At 38.4% G+C, this 14,264-nt stretch overlaps 1 protein-coding gene across 1 annotated transcript; it reads right to left on the reverse strand.

The window, feature by feature from the left end:
* Positions 1-2,722: 2,722 nt before the first annotated feature.
* Positions 2,723-3,292, reverse strand: LOC141620796 (uncharacterized). Its single transcript, XM_074437573.1, has one exon. The coding sequence runs from the start codon at positions 3,290-3,292 to the stop codon at positions 2,723-2,725; it is 570 nt and encodes a 189-aa protein (XP_074293674.1).
* Between the last annotated feature and the right edge of the window lie 10,972 nt (positions 3,293-14,264).

A 14,264-nucleotide genomic window follows, 5' to 3' on the forward strand; every position in this document is an offset into this window, starting at 1 on the left:
CAATAACCACGAACTCAGACCAAACATTTTTGGCCGCATCTGTTTGGCCGAACATCACCGGCAGTCTGATTGACCCCAGGGGTACCAGGCCGGCCCCGGAGAAGCTGTACAGTGGGTTGGTGCAGGGGATGAGGTCTTCTATCTTCAGACCGAGATTGAGAAAGCACTCCCTGAACATGATGTTCGTGTAGGCGCATGTGTCAATCAGACACCTCTTCACCAGGTGGTTGGCTATGTCTAGGTGGACTACGAGCGGGTCGCTGTGCGGGGCGATGACTCCTTCGTAGTCCTTCTTTCCGATGGTTATATCGGGGACGGTGGAAGCGGGGGTCGCTGTTTTGGGCACAAAGTTGATGGCTTGGTATAGCTCATTTAGGTGCCGTTTGTGCCCATTAGCTGACCCACCGTTCTCGTTTCCTCCGATGACAACCTGGATCACTCCCATCCGCTGGAATACTGATTTTCTATTCGCGCCGTCAGAGCTTGTTTCTGGGCCTCCAGTTACATACTTGCTGAGGGCCCCCTTTCGGATTAGCTCCTCGATGGCGTTCCTCAGATGCCGACAGTTGTCGGTCTTATGGCCGGTTTGGCCGTGGTAGTCGCAAAACTGGCTAAGGTCGCCGTCCTCCCTCGCCTTGGGGGGCCTTGCCCATTTCTGCCCTTCGTTCTTGCTTAGGGCAAAGACTTCGGCCGGTGATTTAACCAGGGGGTGAGACCGCTGTACCGCTTCGGGGTGTATGGTCCCGAACTCCCCCCGGCGCCCGCCGAGTTCTGTTTCCTATTAAATCTCTCAGGCCGTGACCTATTCATGTCACGGCGTCCTTCGTCTACGTTGTCCCGGCGGCTCCTCCTTTCTGGGTGCCCAGCTTCACTGTGGCCTACCCAGGTCTTGTGATAGTCCTCCACCTTTATGGCTCGGTCGGCCATCTTTCTAGCGGAGTCGAGGTTGAGGTCCTCGCACTTGATGAGCTCGTTTTTCAACTCGCCTTTAGGGAGACCTTTCATCAGCGCGAAGGCCGCCAGTTCGGTGTTCAGCTCGCGGATTTGCTGAACTTTAGCGTCGAATCTCTTGACGTAGCTCCGGAGGGACTCGTCCTCCCCCTGTCGGATAGTTAGGAGATCTGATGTCTCCACGGCCCTTCGCTTGTTGCAAGCGTATTAGGCTATGAAATTGTCCCTTAGGTCGGCATAACAGTACACCGAGCCATTAGGTAGCCCCTTGTACCAACTCTGAGACATGCCATGGAGGGTAGTTGGGAAGACTCGGCACCATACCTCATCTGGCTGCTCCCATACCGACATGTACGACTCGAAAGCCTCGGCATGGTCGGTTGGGTCGCTATCCCCTTTGTATGATAGGGGCGGCAGCTTCAGTTTGGTTGGCACCGGGACTTCGAGGACATAGGCGTTGAGGGGTTGTCTGACCATGTGCCGAATGACACGTGGCGATCGGCTCCTCGCATTCCTAGTCCGGCTTCTCTCCCCGTGGCGGGAAGGGCTTCTTGTTGTCCGACTTTGGAGAGTCGGACTTCTTTCTTCATTTCTTCAGGGGTGGCCTCATTGTTGCCGCGACGACGCTGTCCTCCCGCGAGTGGGGGAAGGGCTTTGGTCTGCCACTAGCACCACGGGCACCGTCAGCGTCCTTGCATGCCCAGCTCCTTGTATTGCTCCGGTCAAGTTGTTCCGATTTACTTTGTGGGCCCTGGTCACCAGTGGAGGCGCTGCCGCCCCTGTCGCCGTGACAGGGGTAACCGGCGTACCACCCATCAGGTCCAGGAATAGCTTCAGTTTGGCTGCATCGACCACATGTCCCATGACAGTGACCTGGCTGGCGGGCAGCGGTGTTTCTGGCTCTCTTGGCATCCCGTACTTCACCGGCTCAATCACTCGGCCGGTGGGGGACTGCCCGATCTCAGAATTAGGGAATGTGTCATCCTGGTAGAATTCGGTTTCTACACTCACAACTTCTGGCTGTTTTGACATCTTAGCTCTTTGAATGGTTTTTTTTTTGTAAGGGAGGTGACTAGCTTTTAGTATGGTTCCCACAGACGGCGCCAATTGTTCCGGGTGTAATTTCGGAGCAGTGTTTTGTGACCACGTAAGCTTTGTTGAACGATGTCTTTGCTTGTCTCTTCCTTTCGCTCTCTCCTGTAAAGATGAACAAACTGAGGGCTCGGCTTGGTACCGAGCGTACTCACTCCGACGCTCAAGTCAGTGAACTTAAAGGGATTAAGTTATGTGTTACTTGAGAAAGTATATAGTAGAGAGATAAGGGAGTTTATACCAATTTGTGAGATGTTTAGGTTATATTTTTGGATCCCCTTTTCTCAATGAGAGAAGTGGAGTATTTATAGACTTTCACCTTTTGTCACGTAGTGGCCAAGTGGCAGAGCAGGTGGAAAGACTGTTCTACCCTCGGCCGAGGGACCCATGGCAGGCCGGCTGGCCTGGTTGACTCCATGCCGAGGGGACTGGATGTGAGTACGCAGATATGCCTCCCGGCTGGCTAGTTGCCTAGACCGAGACCCAAGTGACAGGCCGTCGGTTAGGCTGTCTAATACGTTGACTTGCTGTCTTTTAGCTTTGACCTTCCTCGATATGTTGACTCGGTCAGCGGGTGCAGAATATGCCCCATCAAGGAGTACAAGAGTTTTCTTACAAAGATATATCCCCTATACCATATACAAAACTCCTCCACTATCTATACAAGAGGAATATAAGTCTAAGAAATGAATATTGTATCTATGTCAAGTAATACATTTTCAGGACCTCTACACACTAGGAGTGCAGTGACAGTGAATTTTAGTTCACTAAAAACAGCCTGGACAGATCTTTCCTGATCCCTAAATGCTCGAGCATTCCTCTCAGCCCAAACAGCATAAACCAGACTACCAATACCGCAGCTAATCAAAGGTTGCTTACTTCCCTGACCCCTGCTATGCAAAGTAAGCAAGGAGTAGAGTGAAGTGATGGAGGAAGGTATTTGTATCCACTGTTGCAGAAGAGTAAGTAATCCTGCAGCATAAGGACAAGAAAAGAACAAGTGATCTGCACACTCAGCTGCAGCTTTGCACAAGTAGCATCTATTCACAATGGTAATCCCTCGAGTAATTAAGAGATCTTGGGTAGCTAGCTTCCTTTGAATAGCTAGCATGAGGATGATTTTATGCCTTGGAAGGATAGTAGTTCTATGAATAGCTTTATAGACAGCAAGGACAGGATGAGAACATCTCAGGCTATCATAAGCTTTCTTCACAGAGAACTTATTCCTGATAATGCAGTTGGAGAGCATAGCCTGAACTGCCTGAACATTGCCTAGCTACTTAATGCAGGCATCTCTAAGGAGAAGAACTCCTCTGAGACTTTCAGAGAAACAGTCCCTAATAGCAAGGTCCCAGATAGAGCATTGTGTTAAGAAATACTTTGTAACCCAGGAAGTCCAGATTGCTCCAGTCCCTCTATCCAAATGCCAAAGCCATTTCAGCATGGCAGCTTTGTTCCAGATGCAAACATCCTTAACCTGGAAACCCCCTTCCTCCCAGGGTGCACAAATACTCTGCCAGGCTTTAAAGATGTGCTTCTTCTTGCTGTCAAATCTTCCCCAGAAAATATCTCTGCTAAGCTTGGAAATAAGAAGACAAATCTGCTGTGGTAGTAAAAAGCCAGTGCACCAGAAGTTGTTAAGACCAAAAAATATGGAGTTCAGGACTTGAATTCTTCCAGCATAAGAAAGATGCTGAATAGAGTAGGTCCCCTTTAGAGTCTGAAGCTTTAGAATCAAAGCATTATACATGTCCATAGTAAGCCTGGAATCATTTATTGGATAGCCCAGATATCTGAAGGGAAAGGATCCCTCTTTAATCCCAACTCTTTCCAGAATAAGATCCTTAACTGTAGGATTCACACCCCCAAAATAAATGTCAGTTTTCTCCAAGTTAGCTGTCAAGCCTGACCAATGGGAGAAGGTGCTCAAAATGGCAGTAGCTTTTTGAACTGAAGGCAAATCCCCTCTAGTAAATATCATGAGATCATCAGCAAAAACCAGATGAGTGAGCTTGAGTTTTGAACATCTAGGATGATAGGAAACATCAGAAGAAAGGCACATTGTTCTAAGCTGTCTAGATAAGATCTCCATGCTTAAAACAAACAAATAAGGGGATAAAGGATCCCCTTGCCTCACACCACTTTGCCCTTTGAAGAAACCATGGTGTGTACCATTGACTTTAAGAGTAAACCAAGAGCCAGTGACACAAGCCATGACCCATTTGATGAAAGTGGGAGGGAAATTAAGACCAGCTAGCATGTTCCTGATGAAGGACCATTGTAAAGTGTCAAAAGCCTTACTAATGTCATTCAATAAGTCTTTTAGGAATGTCTTTGATCGCAATTTGATTATCCACACCCAATATATGTCAAAATCAAAGGTAAACAACAAATTAGTTGTATGGAGAGAGTATATACTAGGTAGAGGAACATCAAAATTATAGTAAGATTATAAGAGCATATAAGGAGTGAATTGAAACATAAATAATTGAAGCACAAAGATTAAAAATTAGCAGAAACGTCACATCTACAATAATAAATCAAAATACATAAGAATATACATGAGTTAATAAAAAAAAAACATACATGTTACTGTTGACGCCGATTTTGTGGAAAAACACAAGCTAGTATAATGAAATTGAGGGGCTGATGATGTTGGATAATTATATTGAGGGGTTGATGATCTTTTCTAAGGAAAATGAAGTGGTAGATGTGAGAGAGGGTTGATGACATTTTTTGAGGAAGATAAAGGTTGTAGATGTGAGAGGGGTTTGATGGAGGCGGATGGGTTTAGAGTTTTTAATCGATGGATGTGGAGAAGAGCAATCGATGGAAAGGGAGAAGCTAGAGGAATTTAATGAATTGATGGAGATTTGGGCTCAATCAATCTACATATAATATACTAGTAGACCTGCCAAAACCGACCGACCCGAATAATCAGACACCCAAAGTCATGATTAGGTGGCAATCGGGTCAGTCGGGTCGGGGTTTGGGCGGGTCATATCGGTCATATCAATATCGGGAGAGGTTATTTCGGGCCAAATGATGTGTCGGGTTGGTCGGGTAGGGTTTAAGTCGGGTCATTATTGGGTCAGGTCATTTCGGTCAAATGATGTATTAGGATGGGTCGGGTTTGGCTTGGGTCGGGTCATTATCGTGTTCGGTTACTTCATTACTTCAATTTTCGACCATTAAATTTAGTTTTTAACCATTATTTGGTTTAATCTATAAAATATAATTAAAGGCCACCCTAAAATGACTAATAAACGCCACGTAGACAAAGCCACGTAGGATCCAAAAATGCCATGTAAATGCCACATAAATGTGAGCATCAAAACTCATTGCCATGTAATTGTCTTATTTTATAGATTTAATGATTTTTCCATAGATTGATTTAAGTTATGTAATTCTTACAAATTTACATCAAAATTTCATAACTTATAATCAATATTGACATTTTAGTTGAACTTTTGTAATAAAAACATGTTAATAAATGTCATAATTTATAATTAAAATTGAGATTTTAATTGAAATTTTGGTAATAAAACATGTTAATAAATTAAAACTTTTCATATTACTTAACATGCATCCACCATTTTTATTAACACTTTTTTCCAATTTAATTCATTTTTTTTAATTAAACATTATAATAAATTGATTAAAATTCTTCATAATACTTAACACCCACCAAATTAATTAAAATTTCTTCCTATCTAATTAGTTTTTGTAAAATAATGTTAATAAATTGATTAGATTTCTTTATACTACTTAATACCCATAATTTTCATTAACATTTTCCCCTATTTAATTCACCTCTAGAGTTGCTCGGCAATCAATTATGTAATTTAATAATACCACAAAATAAATTAAAAATAAAATTAAAATATGGGAGTCTATGGTTGTGTGATGGCTATAAAACCTATAATACCTATGATAGTTTCTATTCACAATATTTATTTAAAATCAATAGCTCATTTGCCCATGAGTTTCTAAATTGTGGATTATATTTTATGGTTTAATTTATTTATTTGATTATATAGAGTATATTGAGTATTGTTATTGAGTATTTTTGTTGTTATGTCCAATAAAGTATATTTTAATTTTTTATGTTATTGGTTTTATAAATCCTTTGATTTATATTTAAATTCGTGTTTTTCATTTGGTTTAATTTCAATGATTTACATGTGACAATATTGATTCATTTGTGAAGTTTTTGCCATGTTGATGTTTTATCTTTTGGTCAATATATTTTTTATATGAATTTCAAAGGCATCGTGAAATGTATGTGAATGCAGATAAGACAAAGCATCACGTGGTAATCTGAAGAGGGAAGAAATACAAAAGGCACGAAACTGAGGTAAAATCTATCTATACAATATAATTAAACAACAATTCTCCCTTGTGACGGTCACAATTTGCGACGGGCAAATGTGACTACTTTTTGATAAAATGTAACCACTCAAGTACTGTTCAGAAAATGTTACCTATAAAAAAATGGTCACATTTTCTCATAAAATGGTCACATTTGGCCCGTCGCAAATGTGAATAGTGTTTGTGACGGAATAGTACCCGTCACAAGGGAGAATTTGCGATAATTAAAAGGCTACTTAAAACATTTAATTTTAATTCACATGGCATTTTTATAGAGGTTAATACTAATTAATCTATATTAATTACTTAATTATTTATTTTTATACAATATTATAAAAAGGCAAAACTATGTATTAAAAAGTTAATTATCTCCAAAATTGTCACATGCTTATAAGTACCAAAAAAAATATAAAAAAATAGTAGTTGCAATCTCTAAAAAACTAATATAAACTCTTTATTTTCCTCTCATAAATTTGGTTATTAATCTACCTATTTATTTAACTTTAATTCCATAAGATAATTAAAAATCAAGCGATACTATCTACCATTATTATTCTGCATGTCATATTTTAATTTCGGAAGATAATTTCTAAACAATTCTCATGCAAAGTAGATTGTGTAAAATAAAAATAATAATAATAATAATAATAATAATAATAATAATAATAATAATAATAATAATAATAATAATAATAATAATAATAATAATAATAATAATAATAATAATAATAATAATAATAATAATAATAATAATAATAATAATAATAATAATAATAATAATAATAATAATAATAATAATAATAATAATAATAATAATAATAATAATAATAATAATAATAATAATAATAATAATAATAATAATAATAATAATAATAATAATAATAATAATAATAATAATAATAATAATAATAATAATAATAATAATAATAATAATAATAAAGCAAATCTTTCACATTCCATTTCTCCTTACATCATATTTATGTCTATATTAGATTTCATAATACTGAGAAAAATCTATAATTCTATAATCTAAATAAATATCTATAATCTATAAATCTATAAATCTAATTAAAAGGCAAGCCAAACTATCTACCATAATATAGATGTCATGTTTAATTACATACGATAATATCTTAAATCACTCTTGTATAAAGTATATTTTGTAAAAAAATAAATAAAAATTATAATTATTAATAATCAAGCAAACCTTATGCATTCTTTATTTATGTTTATATTAAATTTCATAATAATGAAAAAAATGATGCTCAAAACTCAAAAGTCATGAACCTTGATTCATATTTATACTTATATTAAATTTGATAATAATGAAAAAATGATGCTCAAAAGTCATAAACACATCTTCAATTATTTATATATTTTTGTTGGAAGGCAAAATTTATAAACCAAAATTTTCTCATCCCTATTGTTCATAGAACTAAATGTGTCACTAATCTTCCTATGATTCTATTCCAATTAAGGTAAATGTATTAAGGTTTTAGCTTATTAACTAATTTATTTCTTTTTTGGTGCAAGTTCCATTGGTATGAAGTTTTGATCACATTTTTCAACTTCATCGTATGTATTTGTTTTGTTCTCATTTAGAGTCTACCAAGATTTGTGGTGTTGACCTATTCAAAGGTTAACATACTTATATCTCCAAGATTTCATTCATATTCCCTCTTTCTTTCTCTATTTAAGAGGAAGTTTAAGTTAATAACGATAATATTATATAAAACAAACTCCACTGTTTTGTTGGTTAATTCGCACTAATTACTGAGTTACTTTTTTATAGGGACTATTCATTGGAGAAAGAAGACAATATGGAGAAATAAAATATTAGGATTCCTTAAAGAACTATATATTAAAAACTAAGTGTAAGATTGACTACATCAACGTGAATGAGTAATACTTTTTTAGTTTTTTTTTCAACTGTATTTTTTATTTTGGTATTTGTTGATTTTTTATTTTTTCATCATTTTACCTTTGAAAAAATAGCACTCTTTAATTTATCGACTTTGATCTTTATGTTAACATGTCAATGCCCGTATTTTTAGTACACGGTCTATCATGAATTATTCATGAGGTAATCTTACTATGTGATTTGATCTTTTATAAAGTCTCAATTACTAGAAACACTAAAAACATCACACTAAAAACAAAATATCCCGTGAAATTCACGGACCACAAAACTAGTTATTTCATTATTAAGTAAAACATATCAATCTGAATATAAAATAACTTCATTTTGTTCAATATTAAGCTTAATAATTATCAATTCATCAATTTAATATGGTCAGTATCGGGTCGGGTTGGTCGGGTTTGGTTCATCACTGATCGTCGGTAATGTCAGGTTACGGGTCGGGTCGGTTCAGTGTCGGGTCACTGATCATCGAGTCGATTCGTTGTCGGGTCACTGATCATCGAGTCATGTCAGGTTACGGGTCCTCCTCGGGCCAGGTGGGATCGACTTTGTGTTGTAATTTGGGTTCTGTCGGGTCGGGTTTGCTCGAGTCACTCGGGTCGAGTCACACTTGCCAGATCTAGTCATGAACACGAATTGGCCCAACCAATAAAACCCGACTTAAATATTTATTGTTGTACACTGATTATTATCAGTAACAATAACTCTTTAATAATTGACTCATCCCGAACTATTTATAACACTAGAAATTGAACTATGTCGAAATGACCCGACCTACACTCGGTTGGCATGTCTAGTACAAAATGCGTTCCATACTTCCATTGTATTGTACTAGCGTGAGGTGAATACAAATACAATTCTTATATATCTCTATCTATATTGGAATTACTTTTTCACATACGGACTATACACTTTCACATACAATTTTTCATTAACTTTTCATATCATACCTTTTCACAAATTAATTACTATACATGCATTTTCCCCTAAAATAGATTGAATCTAATTGTTCTAAAAACTTGAATAATGAATTATAATTGTCCAATTAGTGAAGTAATTTTCTTATATAGCAATTAAAATATATTTTGTTAAATCATTAGCAATCATTGTTAGCCATTATCTAATTAGGGATACACTAATGGCTTGCTGAAATCCATAGAATAATCAAGGCGTAAATTTTAACTAGGTGATAACTACTGAGAAAGTTAATTACTTGGGTAATGAGTTCTTTGAAAATACGTTTTGCATATGAGTAATGATGACTGGGTATATGTTTTGCTCTCTTAATCATTACCAATGGGGGAGGGTGTGTAATTACTCTCATACCAAACATGGAAAACGCACTTTACATTTCACTTCCCTATTCATTCCCTCCTTTTACCCTCAATCCAAGCAAGCCCTAAGTCTTGATTGTCAGCGCTCGGCTACTGCTACACTTTTGATGATGAGTCTTGACTCCTCATTGCCAATGTTGTGCGCAATATGTACGCTAATCAAATGCCTCAAATAATGAATCATTGATTTTTTTTATTGAAATGTTGGAGTACCGAGGGGAGTGATAAAGAGGGAGGGAAGTGCAGGGCAAGGGGAAGGTCGGACGGCGGGCAAAGTCGGACAGTATGAGATTTGTCAGCGTCAATATTGGCCGGAGTTGGTGAAAAAAGGTGGTGAACGGAGCGGTGGGTTGGTGTTAATGACTTGGTGGTGAAGGGAGATGAACGGAGAAAAAAAATCAATTGGGTAGGTGATAAGAAAATTACAAGGGTAATACGGTAAAACACGTATGTGGAATAGTGAAAAAGCACGCCCCATCTATAGACTTAGAGGAACTTTTAAAGCAATTTCATTACTTTTGTTGAATAAATTATGTGTGTAAATAAAAAGATAAATATTAAGAGGAAAATTAAGAGTTCTAATATTTAAAAAATAATGTGATAAACCATCGTATTCAAGTTGTACTCTAGTTCTACAAAATAGAATTTCCAGCAAGAACATACAAGATAAGAGTGCATTTGGGATCAGTTTGCCAAATTTTCCTCTTTTGGACGGCTTCAATACCGATTTCTGGTGCTACATTTGCAACTTGCTATTTCCTCGGAGACCCACTATAAATGCCAGTAATGTATTCACTTTTCTTGCAACACTGCGGCTGTTGCAAGAACCTATAGTCGCTATTTCAGATGTCCTTAATGTAGTAATTCAAGCAACAGTTGCTTTTGCTACTAGAATTTCTAGGTTTCTTGAGGCATCAGAAGTAGAGCACGAAAATAAAAACGATATTAGTAGCGTCGACCATACCATTCGATTGAATTCTGTGAATCTTTCCTGGGAAATAAATCAAACAAAGCCGACACTCAGAAATATATCTCTAAAAGTTCAGCCAGGTGCCAAGGTAGCAATATGTGGAGAAGTTAGCTCAGGCAAGTCAACATTATTATCAGCAATCCTTGGAGAAGTGCCATATAAAGAGAGGGAACTGTAAGTTACAATGTCAAAAATATAGTTTTTGTAACTATTTGTGTATTGAATTCAGTTCGATTGATCTTTTTTTTCCGAAATTTAAAACTAGTCTTGTCCCGGGCACCAATACGAGTTTTACTAGAATTCAGTAATTAAATATTTGTTAATTAATATTGTATTTGTAATTCCTATTTTGGGTTAAAGTAGGAGGTTACCTTTAGGCTATAAATATGGTAGTTTTCTCAATATCTTTTAATCCAATCATAACCTAAATCTGTTAATTAATATTGTATTTTTAATTTAATATATAAGCTACGAGTGCAACACCCCCATACTCCAAGTGCCTTACCAGGACCACTCAGGTATAAAGATGTTACCATCTCGGTTCCCCGAGGCAATGATAATCATAAGACAATAACGAAACAACATTTAATTAGTAATAGTTTAGTGAATAAAATACAATCCAAACCAAATACCCAAAATACGGGTTACATGTTCTCCAAAACAACTGTCTAATCAACTAAATGGAAATGTCTGACAAACTACTCAAGCTACAGCGGAAGACTCTATCATCAGAAGGTGACACATCCCAGCTAGCCCATGTATCTCGACTCATACCTGCTCACCATCCCCGAATGGATCACCACAGTTTTTAAAACAATAAACGGAGTCAGTACTAATCACACAATTTATATAACTCAACAATACAACAACCAACACAGCTAAATCGTCACAGATATACTTCGAACTCCAACACCAACTCCACAATACTGACTACACACTAAAGTGTGTAGCCCTGCCAGAGTACCCATCGCAACAAGTTACTCCTCGCCGCCAGTGGGGGACCGCAGCCGTTCCCACCTAAGCCCCGCTCATCTCCATCGAGCGATAAACCCAAATCCATTAATGTGCACATCCCTTCTGTGGCGGGTTCCACAGAAGGCGAATAATTGGCGTGAAGCCACTCCCGCAAGTGACTCCACTCAGCCAGGGACGCACCCCGAAGAACACAAACATATACAATCAATCACAACTACTAAACAGCAATCAAACCACAACCGTCACAATACTCGTATGATAACAATCAACAATCACAAATTACCACCAACAAATTATGGGACTAATACTGAGTAGGGAAACCCTACCTGGAATGCAATACAGTCAGACGATCTCAACAGTTGTTATAAAAAAGCCTCTTCTACGAATCCTCCTCCTAACATAACATCACATATATCACTAACCACACAAAACTAACACAAATCCCCAATTCCCAAAATTAGGGTTTAATGAAACTTAATTAAATATAACAAATTCGGTACGTAGATCTTACCCTCGACGCAAGGATCACAAAGATGTAAAGAAAGATGAGATCCGACCTTCCAAGCTCCGGGATTTGTCAATAATGCGATGCATGCGAAGTATGTAGGTTGAAATCTCTTTTTCAAAGTAATTAGGTTTGTAAAACGTATTATGAAAGTGACGGAAGTGTTTATATATTAATTCGCATTATTAACAAAACCCGACAAATCATCACCCGTAAACCGGGCTACTCGATCGAGTAACTGACGTACTCGATCGAGTGTCGCCTACTCGATTGAGTACCAAGGCTACTCGATCGAGTACCCAACAGGTCAGAAACTATTTTAAAACACAAAACACACTTACTCGACAGAGTAAGACCCACTCGATAAAGTACCCAGAGACTCATAAAACCGTAGTATTACAGTCTTCCCTCCTTAAAAAGAACATCGTCCCCGAAGTTCAAACCACAACAAAACAAAGACACACTACCACACTCCCGACACAACAACCAAAACAAAACTCAACATATCAACATGTTACTAACCAAACTCAACCCGACTCAACAACAACAAACGTACCGACACCTACCGACACAACACCAAAAAGGGTATAAAAACTCTTATAAACTCTTTGCGATCATCTCCTACCCCCCCTAAAAGAAACAAGGTTACGTCCCCGTAACTATACATACCTGATCAAAAAGGAAAGGGTAACGCTCTCTCATGGCCTCCCCAGCCTCCCATGTAGCTTCCTCAGTCTCGTGATTAGACCAAAGGATTTTGAGCAAAACTGTCTCACTACTCCTAGTCTTCCTAACCTTCCGGTCAAGAATCTGCTTAGGTACCTCAAGATAGGACAAGGACTCATCTAACTCTATGCTCTCTGCATCTAACACATGTGACGGATCACTCACATACTTGCGCAACTGGGACACATGAAACACATTATGCACTCTCTCCAACGCAGCTGGTAAAGCCAAACGATAAGCAACCTCTCCAACCCGTTCTAAGATCTCATAAGGCCCTATGAACTTCTGACTCAGCTTGCCTTTCTTCCCAAATCTCATGACCCCACGCATAGGAGACACTTTCAGAAGAACCCTGTCCCCAACCTGAAACTCTATATCCCGGCGATGTAGATCTGCATAACTCTTTTGCCTATCTTGAGCCGCTCTCATCTTTTCCCTGATCATCTTAATCTGCTCAACCATCTCATGTACCATCTCTGGTCCTAGAACCACTGCTTCAGCACTATCGTCCCAACAAATCGGACTCCTACATCTCCTCTCATATAAGGCCTCAAACGGTGCCATACCAATACTAGTCTGATAGTTGTTGTTGTAAGAAAACTCTATCAAATCTAACCTCTGTTCCCAGCTACCACCAAAGTCCATCACACAAGCTCGTAACATATCCTCAAGAGTCTTGATTGTTCTCTTAGTCTGACCGTCTGTCGCAGGATGAAATGTTGTACTCATCTTCAACGTTGTTCCCAAAGATTCCTGCAACTCTTTCCAAAACTTTGAGATAAATCTCGCATCTCTGTCAGATACTATGTCCTTAGGGACTCCATGCAACTTTAGCACATTCTTCCGATAAGCCATAGCTAATTGTGCCTTAGTCCATGTTTCTTTCATTGGCACAAAATGAGCTGACTTGGTCAGTCGATCCACTATTACCCATATCATGTTGTTACCCTGTTGACTCTTCGGCAAACCCACGATAAAATCCATAGAAATGGATTCCCACTTCCACTCAGGTACCTCTAAAGACTGAATCTTACCTTGTGGTCGTCGTTGTTCCCCTTTTACTCTCTGGCATGTCAAACAACATGCCACAAACTCAGCTGTTTCTTTCTTCATCCCAGGCCACCAAAACATGTTCTTTAGATCCTTGTATAGCTTGTCACCACCTGGATGTACCGAATACGGTGTACAATGTGCCTCTGTCATGATTGTCTTTTTCAGCTCCTCATCATTAGGGACACACCACCTCTCATCAAACCTCAGACTACCATCTGTATGAATAGAGAATCTGGACATTGTCCCTTTCCCTACTCCAGCTCTTCACTCTACCATCTTAGGATCCAACACCTGTTTACCTCGAATATCATCATAAAGATCAGGCTGTACCGTCAAATCTCCCATGGCATCCCCTCTCTGCATCAT

Source organism: Silene latifolia, chromosome X, assembly GCF_048544455.1.
Source record: "Silene latifolia isolate original U9 population chromosome X, ASM4854445v1, whole genome shotgun sequence".
Classification (NCBI taxonomy): Eukaryota; Viridiplantae; Streptophyta; class Magnoliopsida; order Caryophyllales; family Caryophyllaceae; genus Silene; species Silene latifolia.

What these genes read in the sequence shown, in the direction of transcription:
- LOC141620796 (XM_074437573.1), bottom strand. Translation starts at nt 3,292, where the DNA reads ATGCTCTCCAACTGCATTATCAGGAATAAGTTCTCTGTGAAGAAAGCT.